Genomic DNA, 18,080 nt, shown 5'->3' with positions numbered 1-18,080 from the left:
GCCAAACGTATTGCTCTGCTTTCCTTTGGACCACATTAGCAAGGCCAAAAGGGAGACTTCTCAGGTGGGCATCCCAGGACTTCCATACACAATACCCAGGCTGGCACTCCAGGGAGGTCACTTTGGTGCTAACAGTTTTGACTTCACCCCTGGAGGTGCACTCTATTGTCTCTCGAGACAGACAGATGCCTAAAACGTTTTGCATCAACCGACCCACAGAATTGCCGCCTGAAGTCTTTAATACAATGTGTTCCCTTCTGGATAGGCAATGTGATTTTGCTGGTCTATGAAGGCATTCGTTGCTGCAATTATGTTTGATTTTTCACTTAGAAGTAAAATCAGTGGAAGAGAATTGCTACGGGATGCTCACCTTTATTATGAAAAGACGCAAATCAAATATGGGCTGATTCCCCTCCCCAATTATCTCATAGCTAGCAAACGTCAGCTCAGCACCCTGTAAAAAGAAATGCAGATGCAAAACTCTTTACAATGGCAGGTGGTTATTACAGCAGTGGAAATGTGTAATAATATATAAATGTGTTAAAGGGCCTCATTTTGCAGTATATGAAAACATGTCAAACAAACTTTTGAAGTACTGAAAATGTTGAGAATTGCAGACTGATCGAAGATCACAATTGGCCAAAAGAAAAAAGAAAATCCAAACACATTAAGATTATAAGAGGAACCATCATAGCTCATGGTGGAGTTTTTGTTTTAATTACAAGTATTCAATAGAACCTACCTGCTGCCCTATTGTAAACATACATACACAAAAACCAACTCAACTATCGAATAACAATTCAGTAGATAGCCTGATCCTTAAAACATGTTGCTGAAACATATTCCCATTGTCGGAACAATGGGGCCAGCACTAAACATATGAACAGTTTAGAGGGTGCAGCTTAATTTGGGATTTAACTGGAATTTAACTCCCAACAAGACTCGTAGCAATGCTGGCTGAGGCTGATGGGCAGTTGAAGTCTAACAACATCTGGGCAGTTACAGGTCTTTCCCCCTTATTTAGTGGCAGAATTTTGAGAAAACGCTGGTTAATGTTACAAAGATAGAAGGCATTCAGTGTGCCTTGCTAGGAAGACCATTCAGTGGGCAGTCAATTTCACCAGCCCTTAGGCAATGGCTCCATTAAGAAACACATACCCCCAGTTAAAAATCAGGTGGCTGCAAGACATGTACGAGTTTGTACATCCCAAGAACATGCTGGGAGGGACGTAAGGCTATCTGTTTGTATGAACATGCTTTCTAGCTCCATCCTGCTTCCATCTTGGAGGGGGACACACCACCAGCAAGCAGATATTATTTCTTTGTTGACATATTTGGCGCAGACTTTTTATTATTCCTGCAGCGGCCTTTGAGCACTGTGTTCCGAGCTGCTAGCCCTGTTGCATTTTCTTCAGTTGTGTGGATTAATAGAGGGTCCGGGTCTTTCCGAAATAATTCAAATCTCTTAAAGCGACTGACATCCGCTCTAGAAGACAAACCGCACCTACATAACTCATCGTACTGCACATGCTTGTGTATGGAAGTCCACTGCAACTTCCACCATTTTAAATAAAAAAAACTGTATGTATGTACCTCTGTGCAAATCCTGATAAATAAGACACAGAAAATAGCCATTAAGTTTACTTGTTTCTAAGAACTTTTACTCTGTAAAATGTTTGGTCACTCAAAGCTATAAGCTTAAATCACATTATCAAAGAACACAGGCAGTTAAAGCCCATCTTTATATACCAAGAACATAGTTATCGGTACAAGCCAGATGAAAAATGGGTCACCCAACTCTCCTCTCAATTAAATGTCTTCAAAACATTAAACTTCCCCTCCGCGTAGCAGAATAAAAACGGTCTGTATTAAAACCAGATTTTCCCCACCCTCCTTTGTACAAGTTGTCATTGAACCAGTCATATTACAGTGCAGAACTTTTGCCATCTGAAGAAGTGTTTATTTTTTAAAAAAACTTTGGCACATCGTGGACGATCCAATCCTTGTGGCGTCTTCCAGTCCTGGGGTTAGGTCTGTCCAGTTCTTTTCTTGCTTTCACAAAAGGACCCACCATCATTCACAGTAAACCATAGATGAGCAAGCCTGCCTCTCCCCCTCCCACCCCCCCAAAAAAACTTGTTTCCCCCTTCATCACTTTGGGAAGCAAGGAAGGGTGAAAACTGTGCACCAGTCAAGTAAAAATCCCAAAACTTTTGTAACAGCAGTGGGTCACCTGCTATTACGATAAACCAGGGAAAAGAGATTTAGCAACTTGCTCAAATCTTTACTGGCAATTACCAAAGCACCATTCTCGTATCCCGAATAAATCGCAACACAGTAATTGCAAACTGCAAATCAGGATAAATAATATGCTTAGTGTACGTACAGGAAAAACGGCAGCAGTTTCATGGAAGGAAAATCTGGGGACCCTTGAGGCGCTCAGTGCAATTCTCTCACCCTGTATTACACCCCAAAACATTTCCTAGGAAAAACAGCAAATTGCTGAGCAGAGTTTTTTCCAGAAATTAGGAAGGAAGCCACTTTGAAAAAGAGCAACATAACAGGCAGCCCCACGCTTCATCTCGTCACAGTGCTGGTCGTCGTCACCTCGCAACCTTGTGCTTGCAACGCTATCATTTTTCAATATTTTCCTTTTTAAGCGGAGTTGGGGAAAGCTGGGCTGTAAACATATGCAAGCTGAAACAACATCCTATGGGTATCGTCAGGCCAAAGAAGCTCTGCAAAACAAAACAAAATGCCACCCCCATTTCAAAAACAGGAATGCAAACAGAAACGGCACCACTACATTGGAGGGCTTATTTAGTCAGTGCTAAATTGCTTTTGCTGCTGGAAAGTGTCCCACAACACACTTGAACAAAAATAGCAAACAAAAGAGATCTAGTATGAGCAGCCCCAGGCAACAGATCTCAAATATGGAGTTGATCTCTCTAGTGCAGAGTGGACAGTTCTTCGCGAGTTCCCCGTTGACCTCCAAACCCTCTCCAGTTTTGGTTGATGAAAGAAGCGATGACATGGACCTCTCTATGTGGCATTTTTTAAATCCATGTGCCCCTCTGTTAAACTTGCTGTTAAATTGGTGGTGATGCTTGGGGGACGGACATACATTGTCTCCTAATTTTCAAAAGCACCCAAAATGTCTTAATAGGTGGCCTGTAGTCTGTCTTGCCAACCAAGAGAGATATTTTGACTCAACCTGCTTTCTGAACCGACTTGACTACATTTTAAATACATAGGCCTATTCCCAACAGCTCAACACAGGTCCCTCCTTCCTTCCCTCTCTTCTCTCTCTCTCGAGATGGCGCAGTGTGAAACAGCCTACAATTTAACAAACAAAAATTGCCGCTCATAAGGAAAAGCCACCCTCCCATGGCATGCTGCCAGAATCAAAATAGCTTCAAAAACAAGTGCCAGTATCGATGTTCGCTTCCACTGAACTGGAATCATAGAGTTGGAAGGGACCCAAAGTCTCATCTTTAAGTCCCACCCCCTTAAAAGATGGCAAAATCCTCGTGACGGTTTGGTTTTAACTGCATCATTTTCACAATGCTCTTTTTGCAGATGTGTCCTAACTGGAGACAGCAGCGGTTTTTTTAACCATGCTGGATGGGGATAGGCCTAAGATCAAACCACCTGCTTCTGCTGTGAGGAGGGGAAATGTTTGTCACATGAAAGACTGATGGGAAAATAGTTTTGTGATTACTTTCTCACATTAAAAGCACAAAACACAGGAATCATGGCCTCTTGTGCCCTCTCCACAAAAACTGCCTAAGTCAGCATCCTAAACGGTGTCAAAACCACAGCCACCAGCCCCTGTGCTTAAAGCATTGAGAGAAGGGCTTGGATGTTGGAAACAAGTGAAAATGAAAAACTGGCTCCCTGTAAACCATGGTTTACACATCAGCAGTCTTTCTGAAGCAACTCTCCATCTCCCTTCCCTGACTGGCTTTAACCATGACTTAGCATTTTGTATGTGCAGATACAAAACAAGTCCTCTCATAAACCAGTTTGAAATGATAGTTTGGAGTGAGTCTGTCCTAAGAAAACCTGGTTAAAGGTAAAGGTAAAGGGACCCCTGACCATTAGGTCTAGTCGTGGCTGACTCTGGGGTTGTGGCACTCATCTCGCTTTATTGGCCGAGGGAGCCGGCGTACAGCTTCCGGGTCATGTGGCCAGCATGACTAAGCCGCTTCTGGCGAACCAGAGCAGCACAAGGAAACGCCGTTTACCTTCCCGCCAGAGTGGTACCTATTTATCTACTTGCACTTTGACGTGCTTTTGAACTGCTAGGTTGGCAGGAGCAGGGACCGAACAATGAGAGCTCACCCCGCCGCGGGGATTCAAACCGCCGACCTTCTGATCGGCAAGTCCTATGCTCTGTGGTTTAACCCACAGCGCCACCCGAAACCTGGTTAACTGTGTTTAATTATGGTCGGTGCACATGGAAGGTGCGAGGAGGAACACATATATTCAAGGCTGGTTTTGAAGTTGTAAACCATGGTTTGCAGGATGTTAGCACTGCCTCTGCATTGGACCATGCCCGTTTGAAAGCTGGCTAATTTTGACAAATAATTCCAGTGCATGGTTTTTAAGTTGGCCTGTCAAAGGTTTGTGAAAAGGCAGCTTTCTGGAGGCTAATACTGAACGCCACGATGGATTTCCCCCCGGGCAAGTTAAAGGAAATAAATAAGGTAAAGAACTGAACTGGAAAGAAGAATGCTTGGCTGCGCTGCAAAGCTGCAGAAGTAATTGGCTGCCTGAATTAGTTACCATGAAGTCTGGTTCAACTAGCTGTGCAAATCTATCAGCTCGAGATACAACTGCAAAGGAAGAAAAATGAGGCAACGGGAACCACACAGGAGATTTAGCCACACACCCAGTGCTGGAAAGGCAGGAAATGTCACAATTTTAAACCGTGTATGAATTCAAATACTGGCAAAGCAAGAGAGCTGTAAAAATAAACATGAAGTGTCCTTGTATGGATCTCAGGCTGCGCTCTCTCTCCAGCTTGCAAACCTGTTTCAAAGTCCCTAAATTGGAGGGGTTGGACATCTGCCAGGACACTGCAAGCTCCCCTGTCAACTCATCTCCATTTCCGACAGCCTGCATGGTTTGCAACTGACTCCCAATCTGTACGTGGCTTGCGGGGAGCCACAGAATTTGCAGGGCAATATTGCTGGACCACAAGAAGGGTCAAGGAGACAGGCCGCCGGTTCCTTTGTTATGTCCTTTTTGCTCTATGCTGCTTAAAGCACAGCACACAAGCCAAGACACCTTGGGTTCCGCCTGACCTTATCTGCTCAGTTTGCCCAGTTGCAGGATTACAGACCCAGAGCAAGTGTTCCGCTAGCTGAGCTGCTTTGCTTGGTGTTATATTATACTGGGCAGGGGACTTCAAATCCACGAGTTCCTTGATAGAGGGAATTTGGGAATCACTGTTCTTCTCAGCCAAGAACCGGCAGTTCCCATCCAACTCTTGTCATTATTCCCATTCAACTCCTTACACTCGTTTTGTGCCTAGTACAAAGCAAATGGCGCCCCTTCTATGCTGGCAACCGTCCTTCCGCCAGAGAGGTTAACCTGAAAATGGTGGCATACCTTGAATTATTGGAGTTGGAAGAAACCCGGAGGACCATCTAGTTCAGCCTTTCTCAACCTGTGGGTCCCCAGATGTTGTTGAACTACAACTCCCATCAACCTTAGCTAGCAAAGCCAGAGCTCAGGGATGATGGGAGTTGTAGTCCAACAACATCTGGGGACCCGCAGGTTGAGAAAGGCTGAACCCCCTGCAATGCAGGAATATGCAAGCATTCCTTACAAGGACCAGACCTGCAAACTTGGCGTTATCATCACCATGTTCTAGCCACTGATCTACCGTGACTCACAGGATGCTTTTTGGCGGATAGACGGGATGCCAGCTGCGGCTTTCCAGATGCTGCTGAACTACAACTCCCATCATCCCCTGGGGCTGATGGGAGTTGGAGTCCCAACAGTATGTGTTCTACAGGTTGTGCAGACAGATTCTCCCCAGTCGAAGTTGTTTGATGGTGTGATGGGTGGGAAGAGTCATAATGGAGAAGAGAAGTGGAGGAGATGATGTCTAGGTTGGGAACTGCCAGGCTCCCCCAGGCTAAAGTATTTGGCCATTGCTCTTTAAAAACCAAGACGGCTGTTGTGTTATTGTTTTTTTAAGCTCTGCTTTTCTCCTTAAAGAAGCCTGCTATACATATTTTGGGGGAACCTTTCTGTACAGAGGCAAGCCATTATTGTTAGCAATTTCAAAAGAACTGCATGGTCAAAGACAAGTTTTGGTATTGGCTGCATTAATCGTATCTAGTATTTAAATATACACTGATTAGTTTTAATATAAAAGCATACTTCCAACCCAAGCTCCCTGAACACAGCTAGAGAGACACATTCAATAGGAATTCTGTAAACCTAGCACACAGGCTTCGGATGTAACAAAGGTACTCCTTTTGCTCTATTGTCCTAAGAAAACACACAAAAACCGCAAGCCATCCTCACACACTTTTGCTGCTATTTGCCCTTTGGTATCCTTTACCCCCAACCCATCTTGTTTTTCTCTGGAAAAATAAAATAAAATTGTCCTTCTGCTCAGAGAAAGGAAAATAGACATGCAGTTTTGCAACACGAAGCACGTTTTTCAAACATCGTTTTGCAGTTAATTTTCCTACTGTGGTTAAGAGGATTCTTTATTTTATTTTTTTAAAAAATCATCTGCACCCTTAAAGGATTTTTGGAATCAAACATAAGGCCATTAAACCAACAGTCCCTTATGTGGTGCAGCCTCGCCAGCAGAGATGTGGAGGAGAGCCAAATTTGTAAATTCCAAATCCTGGAACTGCTTGTTCACTTCGGCCAACCAAGGAGCAAATATGTGATTGCTACAGGAGTCAATGACTCATTTCCCCCCTTCCAAAAGTGGAGGGAATCTATAGGGGCCACCAGGATTGGAGGGACAGCGTCAATCGTTTGGCACCGCACAGCCACGTCCCACGACCAAAGAACTGGAACCTCAGTCTGATTTCGAGAGCTTACGTCGAACGTGTCGAGGAGGCTCCCAGTTGTCGCTGTCGTCTGTTTCTTCGTCCTCCTCAGCCTCACCTTCGTCTTCGTCGTCCTGCTCTTCCAATGTCTCCTCCTCGTCGTCTTCCTCTTCAAACAACTCAAGGCCTAAGTCGGCTCTCCTCTGCTTTTCCGCAAACCATTCCCTGACCTGCTCGTATCCCATGTGCGATTTGGCCACCAGCTCGTCAAGGTCCTGCTCGTTAAGGAATTTGTGTTTCAGGTAATAATCCTTCAGGATGGCTTTTCCAGTTTTAAATTTGATGATCGGCGTCCTGTCCCAAGGCCTGATCCGTTTGTTGGCCCTCGGCCGCCCACGGGGCCTTCCCCTCCCTCGGCCTTTCGGCCGTCCTCTCCCCCTCCGCCTCGAATAGCCTTGGCCATTCATACTGCTTGCGTTGGCCCCTTGGTAGTAGTAGTACCATTTCAAGCCGCCATTTTTCCAGGCGTAACGCGTGTCTCCAAACCAGCTAACGATTTCCGACCGGGGGAGCTTGGTCTCTTCTGCCAACTTGTCGTATTCTTCCGCGGACGGCCACTGCGTCCGGACGAAGGACATTTTGAGCATATGTAGTTGTTCTGGCGACTTCTTAGACAGCTTCCCCGACTTCTGGGCTCCAGCTCCTTCCCCACCACATGCCCCAGCAGATGCTTCCTTCAAGCTTCCTGAATTACTTTCGGCCAATTCCTCGCTTTCGTCCTGCGGAACGTTTGGTTTCTTCTGTTCCGAAAACCAAGTGTCAATCTCCCGCCTGGTCAGCTTGGTCTCTGACCGTATCCTGTTCAGTTCATCGTCTGTAAGAGCAGGGTTGTTGTGGAAACTGTCTTGGAGGACCTGCAACTGCTCAGCAGTCTTCTCCTTAAATTTCTGGGGGCTGAGGTCAGAGGCATTCCATGACTGTTTCTGTTGCGGCTGCACCAGCGCTGAGGGCTCGTTCGTCTCGTCGCTCGAGTCAATCACAATGGTGCAGGAGTCGTTGTTGAGATGGTTATAGTGGTTGTGCTTCGAGTTCCTCTGGTTGTAGCGGGTGTCACTGAACCACTTCTTGATCTCCCCTTTGGTCAGGCCCGTCGCTTTCATGAGCCGAATGATCTCGGAATCGAGAGGGAAGTGGCTTTTCAGGTAGCTGATCTTCAGCGCCGTCAGCTGCTCCTTGGTCTTCTTCGTACGGCCCCCAACCACGTCCACGTTTGCCGCCGCCACCACCTCCGATTTGGTAAGCTGAGGGGCCGGGACGGCAGCCACCTGCTTGGTTTCGGTAACGGGCTGAGTCGCTTGCACCTGCGCTTTCTGCAACTGAGCTGGGTTCGGGACTCCAGCCACCGTCAACGCGATCGGGGCAGTTACCGGAAGCGTACCGGCACCCGTGACTTGCGTAAGCACCAGGCCTGGCTGGCCAACTATTTGGCAGGTCTGCAGAATGGAAGGCAGGCCGTTGCCGGCTGCCGAAATGTGTGCCGGGATGACCGTAATGGTCTGAGGGACAGTGTGCACAGTGCCATTGAACTGCTTCCTCCTTGCTTCCTCCACCTCCTCCGGCGTCCAGCTGACGCCGTGCTTCAGGCGCTGGGCAGAGAACCAGATTTTGATCTGCTCCTCGGTGTATTTCGCTTGCGTGGCTAGAAGTGCGATTTCAGACACTGTCGGGTACGGGAACTTGTTGTAGGTGTTGAGCAAGAGGGGGTTGTTATCCAAAGCTGTGTTATAGGTCGGAATGCTATTGATAGGGATCAAGACTTTAGAAATCAAGTTTGAGTTCTGCGGAGACGTGATGGTAGTAATCACTTGCGCAGGCTGGATCACTGTGGTGGGGTTCACAACCGTGCTAATGGTTTCTGCCGCCAGTGAATTACTTGGGTTGGGGTCCAAAGTGGCAGGAGCCGGTTTCTCTACGATTTCCTCACACTCCGGGTCCGAATCGGCGTCTTTCTCCTCCACGGCACCATCCTCCGCCGCATTGTGGAACACGGCAATCCGCTTCGATTCGTTCTTATTCTTCATCCTTTTCATAATTGGAGTTTTGCTGATCGAGATGCCCGACAAATGGCCCTCGGAAGCTTCTGACTCCTCCGCTTTCTCCTCCTGGATGAAACTCCCATCGAAAGTGAGGTCGTTCACTGTCTGCTCAAAGATGGTCTGGTTGTTACGCTTCACCATGGTGAGCTTAAAGTTCTCCTCTCCGGGGTGGTATTTCGTATTGTGTTCCGAAAGGGCATCATACCTCTTGGTGACGAATTTGCACTCAAGGCAGACGTAGGAGGAGCTCAGTACGATGGTCGGGTGCTCCGAATCCACGTGGAAAGTAAACATATTGAGATCTGGAGTCTGGAACGTACAGTACTTGCATTCATAACCCCCTTCGACTTTTTTTTTTTGCTGATTGTCCGAGTCCGCATATTCTTGAGAGTCTTCGTCACTCGAGATGCTCCGCGCTGGCGTGATCACAGCCGGTCCTTCCTCCACGTCAGAGACCACCTCCAAGTCTGGGTCTGGCTCACTCGCTAAGACCATGCAGGGCGTGGTGGATTTCCGTTTACTTGCCATTCTGCTGCGGCGAAGAGACTTGGCAGGTTTGAGTTGACGCGGCTCCCGTTCCGAGTCAAGCTTCCTGGAGGATTGTGTTACGATAATGGCTTTTGGGTCTCCATCATCGCATGGCAGGTTCTCAGCATTATTCAGCCCGTTAGCAGCATCTCTGTAGTGCAACAAGGCAAGACGGCGACTTGCAGTGCAAAGGAGAAAAGGACAAACAGCAGCTTCTTAACTTCGGTGTCTACCACCTGCATTTAGAAAGAAAGAAAGAAAGAAAGAAAGAAAGAAAGAAAGAAAGAAAGAAGATTTTAAAATGCATTGCTTCCGTTGTGTGAAACCAAATAAATGCATTGCTTCCGTTGTGTGAAACCAAATGCCCTTGTACCTCTTGAATTATATCTTCCTGCCGACCCTTTCAATCCATTTCGGTTCAGTCCCACCATTATAATTTGTTGTATTTGTTTTATGGATTTGGCATTGGAGCCCAACGTGGCCATACTTAGAGCAGACCCACTGAAATGAATGGGGCTTCAGGGATGACTCAACGGGACTAATGTAAGGTTACCAGACGTCCCCATTTCCCAGGGACAGTGTTCCCGGATTCATTGAAAGAAATCTGGTAACCGTAGACTAACGCCCCCTTGATTTCAACGGACCTTCCTCCAAGTATGACTAATGCATTTTTATTTATTTATTACAGTTGTACAGTCGTACCTCGGAAGTCCAATGGAATCCATTCCGGAAGCCCATTCAACTTCCAAAATGTTTGGAAACCAAAGTGCGGCTTCTGATTTGAAGCTCCTGCAGCCAATTGGAAGCCCTGTCAGATGTTCAGCTTCCAGAAAAACGTTTGGAAACCGGAACACTCACTTCTGGGTTTTGATCATTCGGGAGCTGAGGCATTCGAGATCCAAGGTACAACTGTATACCGAACTTAGTCTGAAGATCTCAGGGCGGTTTGCAGTATAAAAATACAAAACAAAAACCAACCAAACCAATAACCCCTCTCACACAAACACATTTAAAAGGACATAGAATGTGAACTCATTGAAATAAAAATCCAGGCACAGATTATGCTTCAGATACCACCCCACCCCACCCCTTTTGACCATTTGTTTAGCATAATTTTCAGCTAGATTATTTCTCTCTCATCAGTACTCGCAAGTCCAGATCCAACTCTTTAGCTACTGTTTTATTAATATTAGCAGCACAGAAAGCTGCCTTATGCAGAATCGGATCAATGGGCCATTTAGGCCAGTATTGTCTGTACTGACTGGAAGCGGCTCTCCAAAATTTCAGACACATAGTCCTTCCCGGCCCTACATGGAGATGCTGCAGATTGAACCCAGTGCAAATGATGTGTTCTACCATTAAGCGACGGCTCTGTTATGCTCTGCATCCTCCTTGAATGCTTTGTCTGGCTGGAATCTGTCCTTGACACAATGATAAGACCTGTTGGGTTGCCAGGACAGCAGATAGTGAGCAGTGTGTGAGTGGGTGTAGAAACCAGCCTTGTGCACAAGGCTAAATCTTACATTAATTACTTCCCCCCACTTTTGCTCTGGCCCAAGCCCCCGCTGGTACGTTTGCCTAGAGAGTAACGTAGTCCTTGGACTAAATAAATACTTTAGGGCCATGTTTCTCAAACTTGGCTAGTTCAGACGACAACCTTGAGCTAAGTTAATAACTTTGAGAACTTAAGGAAGAAAAGTCACTTGATCCAGGGACAGTCCTCATAGATATTGGCCTATTCCGACCTCTTTTTCTTAATGGTGACACAGATCATTCATAACCTAAGAATATTCTTCACAACCGTGAGCAGGGCAGTAGGATGGGGTAAGTGAAGACAAGAAACAACAATGAACTATAACGTTGTTCACTGCCCCTGCTTAGGCTGCAAAGGAAAAGCTACTTGGTTCCCAAAATTCGTTCTGACTGTGCAGATAAAACATAACTTCTACAGAATGAGGTAAGGTAAAGGTAAAGGGACCCCTGACCATTAGATCCAGTCATGGCCGACTCTGGGGTTGCGGCGCTCATCTCGCTTTACTGGCCGACGGAGCCGGCGTACAGCTTCTGGGTCATGTGGCCAGCATGACTAAGCCGCTTCTGGCAAACCAGAACAGCGCACGAAAACACCCTTCACCTTCCCGCTGGAGTGGTACCTATTTATCTACTTGAACTTTGACGTGCTTTCGAACTGCTAGGTTGGCAAGAGCAGGGACCGAGCAACGGGAGCTCAACCCATCGTGGGGATTCAAACCACCAACCGTCTGATTGGCAAGTCCTAGGCTCTGTGGTTTAATCCACAGTGCCACCCGCGTCCCTGCCACAGGATGAGGTATTGGTGTGTAAAAACAGTGAAGATCCAAGGATCACCTCCAGATGGTGATGTCAGGCCCATCCTGACACCCAGGCATCTTTACTTGGTCACAAGTGGCCGACAAACAGATGCAAAATGAGTGCTCTAACGCCAAGTTATTGTTCCTTCCCTAACAGGAGGAAGGGCATGAATTTGGGCAACTGGTGATGGCTCTGAACCCACCATCCATAACTCTCATCCAACCATCCGCCAAAAGAAGTGGTTCAGGATAATTCCACAAACAGATGAGTAAGGCATTCTCATTAGATTTCTGTTGTGGGGCAGCAGACAGATGTCACAGAACAGTGGTTCCCAATGAGTTTCGTACTGCGAACCCCGTTTCCCAAAAGCGGAGCCACGGATCCCCCCTGCTTTTGAAAATGTTTGTAGTTTTTGTTATGTGAATGGTGCCACCATCCCTGCCAAACTTTCCCAGCGCAATACTGGGCTGTGCGTTTTCCAGACTGCATGCCTGCGTTAGTCACATAAAACATGTGGTTTTTGGGCACCGTGATCTCGCACAAGATGCATGTCTGGCTGCGATTTGGCACATTTGGAGGTGCTGTGCTTGTCCCCCAAAAGAGGATGTCCCAGACAGTTGACAGGTATGTGCCATGGGGATCCTGAGTGGGTTACACGCCATGTTAGAAATTCAGATATATAGGCTCATCACCAAATGGCAGCTGAAAAACCTAGGTTGTGGTTGCCACACAATGGTATGACTAGATGCCATTCCCGCCCACTGAAGTGTTTCTTATTATTTTTATTAACTTCATTTCTATACCACTTTATATTTTAAAGACTAAAATCTCAAAAAAAAAATCCTTAGGGTCTGCACCATCAATTGGGAAACATTGTCATAAGTTCATCTAATCAGGACCTGCAGGTTAGATACCGGTAATTTCACTGTACCACTTTAGATACCAAACTGCAAAGCTCACACTCTGTTTTATATATTAAAAAAATACTAAAATAATTGTCCAGTAGCACCTTAGAGACCAACTAAGTTTGTTCTTCACTTCTTCAGATATATACTTCTTGCATGCACACGAAAGCTTATACCAAGAACAAACTTAGTTGGTCTCCAAGGTGCTACTGGACAATTTTTAATTTTTTAAATATATTTCGACTGTGTCAGCTACCTACTTGACTCAGCTTTATTTCACTGGATGCATCCGACAACACAATGGTTGGTTGAAATGTGAGAGACCCAGTCGGAAATGTAGGTGGGCCTCAATGGGAGGTGGGGTGGTTGGGTGTTTTTGCCATCAAGTTCCGTGGCAAATGTCCAGCGTAGCCCCAGAAGTCAAGCAAAGCCCAATATTCAATCTGTGTTCCCTCCTCTATACAGGGGAAACCTGTGGTCCTTCAGATGTCATTGAACTACAACACCCAGCTGTTCCAGCCAGCATGGCCAATGGTCAGGGATGCTGGGAGAGGGAGTCCACCAACATCTGCAGGGCCAAAGGTTCTCCAGCCCTGATCTAGAGCCTACCCACTTATATTAAAGCAAAGTAGAGCATTTCATTCAAACAGTGATTAAGGATGCCCAGTGATTTGAGGCTATTGGGTACAATGAATGTACCCAATTTTTAACACCTCCCTTTAGAAGCATCCACAATTCCTAAGATTCCCTGTGGACTCTTACACTCTGGGACCTATAGCTTTGTGGTGGTGAGGGGACAGGGGTCTCCTAACAATTCTCAGCACTCACAACAAACTACAGCTCCCAGAATTCTTGGGAGGAAGCCATGACTATTTAAAATGATACCATAGTGCTTTGAATTGTACGGCATCAATGTAGCCTTCGAGTAAACAACAGTCAGATGGACCAATGGGTCTGACTCCTATGTTGTTATGTTTTTTTAAGGGGGTTCCCGTGTTGCTTGAAGAAGGGGACAGGAAGGCAGAATGGGGTGTCAGGAGAGGGTTAGGCAAGTGAATCTGACAGCAGAGTTCTGGGAAGAAGTGGCAGATGGGTGACACCTGGCTTGAGAGCAGTACATGTGAAAAGGATCTAGGAGTCTTGGTTGACCACAAACTTGACATGAGCCAACAGTGTGACGCGGCAGCTAAAAAAGCCAATGCAATTCTGGGCTGCATCAATAGGAGTATAGCATCTAGATCAAGGGAAGTAATAGTGCCACTGTATTCTGCTCTGGTCAGACCTCACCTGGAGTACTGTGTCCAGTTCTGGGCAGTTCAAGAAGGACACTGACAAACTGGAACGTGTCCAGAGGAGGGCAACCAAAATGGTCAAAGGCCTGGAAACGATGCCTTATGAGGAACGGCTAAGGGAGCTGGGCATGTTTAGCCTGGAGAAGAAGAGGTTAAGGGGTGATATGATAGCCATGTTCAAATATATAAAAGGATGTCACATAGAGGAGGGAGAAAGGTTGTTTTCTGCTGCTCCAGAGAAGCAGACACGGAGCAATGGCTCCAAACTACAAGAAAGAAGATTCCACCTAAACATTAGGAAGAACTTCCTGACAGTAAGAGCTGTTTGACAGTGGAATTTGCTGCTGAGGAGTGTGGTGGAGTCTCCTTCTTTTGAGGTCTTTAAGCAGAAGCTTGACAACCATATGTCAGGAGTGCTCTGGTGGTGTTTCCTGCTTGGCAGGGGGTTGGACTCGATGGCCCTTGTGGTCTCTTCCAACTCTATGATTCTATGATTCTATGCACAACAAGGGAAGAGAAAAAAAATCAAGGCGAGAGATGATAAAAGGTTTTAGCTGGCTGGGTAGGCGGCTAAGGAACCCCCAAAGCTAAACCAGCCCTAGCAGCAAAGCGCTTATTGCTGAGTGCAGGTGTTCTTTCGGAAGCCTAGGGGATTGTCTGCAATTATAAACTTATTTTAAGTCTCCTTAGAGACTCCAGCGCTACATCCATCTGTTCTTGGGGGCAGGAGGAGGAGCATCATCCAGCACAACGACAAGGGCAGAGATATTAGGCAGCCTGAAAAATAAAAATTTTCATGTGCTTGCCGTACAAATGGTGCTGTAGCGCAGATTTAATTCAAGTCAAAAGGAAAGAGAACTCTGCAGGCTTGCACACAATTCCAAGTAGTTAACCGAAGGGAGTAACTTGTTCCCGCAAATTGGGCCTCTAAATCCTACGATTCCTGTACGCTTTCGTACAGTGGCTAGAAGCTAGGAGGTCAGATTTAGAGGTTCAAATCCTTGCTTACCCATAAGGCTGAATACGCTTGAGCAAGCCAGGCTTACCTCACCCTCAAGGGGGTTGCTGCAAGATCGCCCCAGATTCCACCCCAGAGGAATGGTGCAGCACAAATGTGACACATTTAATTTGGCTCGTTCAATTTCCCCTGTAGCCTGTTGGTGAACACACACATACAGCTATGCTCCCCCCACCGTGAGCCACTCCCTCCTCAATGTATGTTGTAAGGGGCAAGTTAAAAACACAAAAAGCTCCCTTACTCCTAACCTAAAATACACACACACACACACACACACGGTTATCTGTACAATCTGTGCTAGATAAAATAATTGCACACTGTGTTTTTTCAGGGCAAATGCAGAGAGAAATGGAACTGTCAAAGATCATGACAGGATTTGGGGGTTTTGTTTTGTTTTTTTTAAAGTTAAGACGCTCTCTCTTTTTCACCACAGGGCCCAAATTTTGACTACCACCTTCACCTCTCCGCTACCCAGTTTCCTAACTCCTTCAGAAGCACCATACAGCCCAAACACCACATGCACCCCACAAACAATAGAGGCCAGGAGTATTGACCAGAAAGCCACAACAAATATCGAAAGACTGCCACCAACAATAATATTTATTTTCCATTTGCGATGAGGGCCATCACTTCAATGTGGTTTTCTTTTATTATTATTTCTAGTTACATTTCCCCAAATGATTTATCCTCCTAATTAGAGCAACCCCCATTTTCTCACACAGTGCCCCACAAAAAAATAAAAATAAAATAGGGGGACGCCAAGCAGAAAACAGGGTTTCCCATTTCCTCGCCCCACGACTCCAAAATAGTGTTTTTTTAAAATCTGAGGGACAGAAGAGGCCAGCTTGCATCTCCTAAATCCTAAATTCGAAGGCGATGACCGTGGGACTGCTGCATGGAAGAAGAAAACGCTTTTGTAACTTAGCCCATCATTTCTTTCTTTTTAAAGTCTGCTGGCCATTTCACGCCTGTAGGGACAGCCACCCCCACCCACCCCTCTCGCCATCCCGCAACACTCACCCGGAAGATGATTAAAGAACGAACAAATCCCTACCTTGCAATATTTTGCAAGCAGCTTTTAGAGACCTCTGCATTTCTGCTTCTTCAGTGCAAGTCCGCCATCTTGCATTTAAAAAAAAGAGAAAAACCTACTGCACTTTTTAGGGGGAGGAGGGGTAAGCGATGCTTTGTGAACTTTGAACTGGAAGCCAGCACTTTAAAAGAATAAGAATTTAAAAATAAAAAAATAGAGAGAGCAGCCCACCGCCCTCGTTCACTTTCCCCCTATGCAGCATGAAAATTAGAGGTTCGTTCCTCTCCCTCCCTCTACACCCGAGGACATCAATGAATATTTTATATTTAGAAAAAACAATAAAAGTGGAGGGGGGAAGGGAAGCGCCGCAGCAAACTGCGAATGTGTGCAAAAAGTCTCACATTCGCCCATAGGCAACCCAGAGAAAGGAGCCGGAAGGGACGGCGGGGAAAGGGCGGAGCCAATGGAAACCCTGCAAGACGGTTTCTCCCCCCCCCACGCCTTCAACTCCTCCCCCCGGACTGTGGGAAACGAGGGAGTGGGTGGGGTCACAGCCCCAAGTTGCAAGCAGCGGACCCAACAGAAAGCAACCCTCTGATTGGCCCCGGAGAGACTTGGCGCTGGCCATAGGGAATCGCGCCGCGAGGGCAGGGGAAGGTGAAAAGAGGAACAGCACATGACATTTTATTTTATTTTTTACTTAATGCACCTGCGTTATTTCCGCCCCCCTTACGCACATGCACGAGGATCTGCCTTTTAAGTTTCTGAAAAGGAGGAGTGCAGCGGCTCAAGCTTTTCTGGGAATTCGTGAGCTGCTGTCTGTTGTTGTTGTTTAGTCGTGTCCGACTCTTCGTGACCCCCTGGACCAGAGCACGCCAGGCACTCCTGTCTTCCACTGCCTCCCGCAGTTTGGTCCGACTCATGCTGGTAGCTTCGAGAACACTGTCCAACCATCTCATCCTCTGCCATCCCCTTCTCCTTGTGCCCTCCATCTTTCCCAACATCAGGGACTTTTCCAGGGAGTCTTCTCTTCTCATGAGGTAGTCTCAGCTTCAGGATCTGTCCTTCCAGTGAGCACTCAGGGCTGATTTCCTTCAGAATGGATAGGTTTGATCTTCTTGCAGTCCATGGGACTCTCAAGAGTCTCCTCCAGCACCATAATTCAAAAGCATCAATTCTTTGGCAATCAGCCTTCTTTATGGTCCAGCTCTCACTTCTATACATCACTACTGGGAAAACCATAGCTTTTACCATACGGACCTTTGTTGGCAAGGTGATGTCTCTGCTTTTTAAGATGCTGTCTAGGTTTGTCATTGCTTTTCTCCCAAGAAGCAGACGTCTTTTAATTTTGTGGCTGCTGTCACCATCTGCAGTGATCATGGAGCCCAAGCAAGTAAAATCTCTCACTGCCTCCATTTCTTCTCCTTCTATTTGCCATATTTTGCACTCTCCTCTTTTACCCTCATTAAAAGGTTCTTTAATTCCTCCTTTCTGCCATCAAGGTTGTGTCATCTGCCTATCTGAGGTCGTTGATATTTCTTCCGGCAATCTTAATTCCGTCTTGGGATTCATCCAGCCCAGCCTTTCGCATGAGCTGCTGTCTAGGGTGGTTAAAAAACAAAAAACTGGTGGTGGGAAAGCGCTCTGCTCCCGCTGGCTGGCGATGAGGGTGGAGGGAGCGGCGTTTGACATAACAGCCATGCTGGGTCGGTTCTAAGGTTAATTAGTTCAGTTCCTTGCCGGTGTTCTCCCGCTATCCAATGGTTTAAATGCACATTGTGTGAAGCACTTTCCTTTTGTTCCAGGTTCTAGTATTGCTACTCAAACACTACTGGCTTTCCCCACACCATGC

At 46.5% G+C, this 18,080-nt stretch overlaps 1 protein-coding gene across 1 annotated transcript; it reads right to left on the bottom strand.

The window, feature by feature from the left end:
* Window positions 1-1,639: 1,639 nt before the first annotated feature.
* On the bottom strand, window positions 1,640-16,685 carry ZHX1 (zinc fingers and homeoboxes 1). The gene is made up of 3 exons (XM_081874143.1): window positions 16,250-16,685; window positions 4,427-9,885; window positions 1,640-4,065 (listed from the first exon to the last, which is right to left on the bottom strand). Exon 2 carries the CDS (start codon window positions 9,647-9,649, stop codon window positions 7,055-7,057), a length of 2,595 nt encoding a protein of 864 aa, XP_081730269.1. The 5' UTR covers window positions 9,650-9,885; window positions 16,250-16,685; the 3' UTR covers window positions 1,640-4,065; window positions 4,427-7,054.
* Between the last annotated feature and the right edge of the window lie 1,395 nt (window positions 16,686-18,080).

The sequence above is a fragment of the Podarcis erhardii genome (genome assembly GCF_964252035.2).
Source record: "Podarcis erhardii genome assembly, chromosome: 8".
Classification (NCBI taxonomy): domain Eukaryota; kingdom Metazoa; phylum Chordata; class Lepidosauria; order Squamata; family Lacertidae; genus Podarcis; species Podarcis erhardii.
Note: the sequence above shows the minus strand (reverse complement) of the source record. Positions and strands in the feature narration are given on the sequence as shown.

What these genes read in the sequence shown, in the direction of transcription:
- ZHX1 (XM_081874143.1), bottom strand. Translation starts at nt 9,649, where the DNA reads ATGGCAAGTAAACGGAAATCCACCACGCCCTGCATGGTCTTAGCGAGT.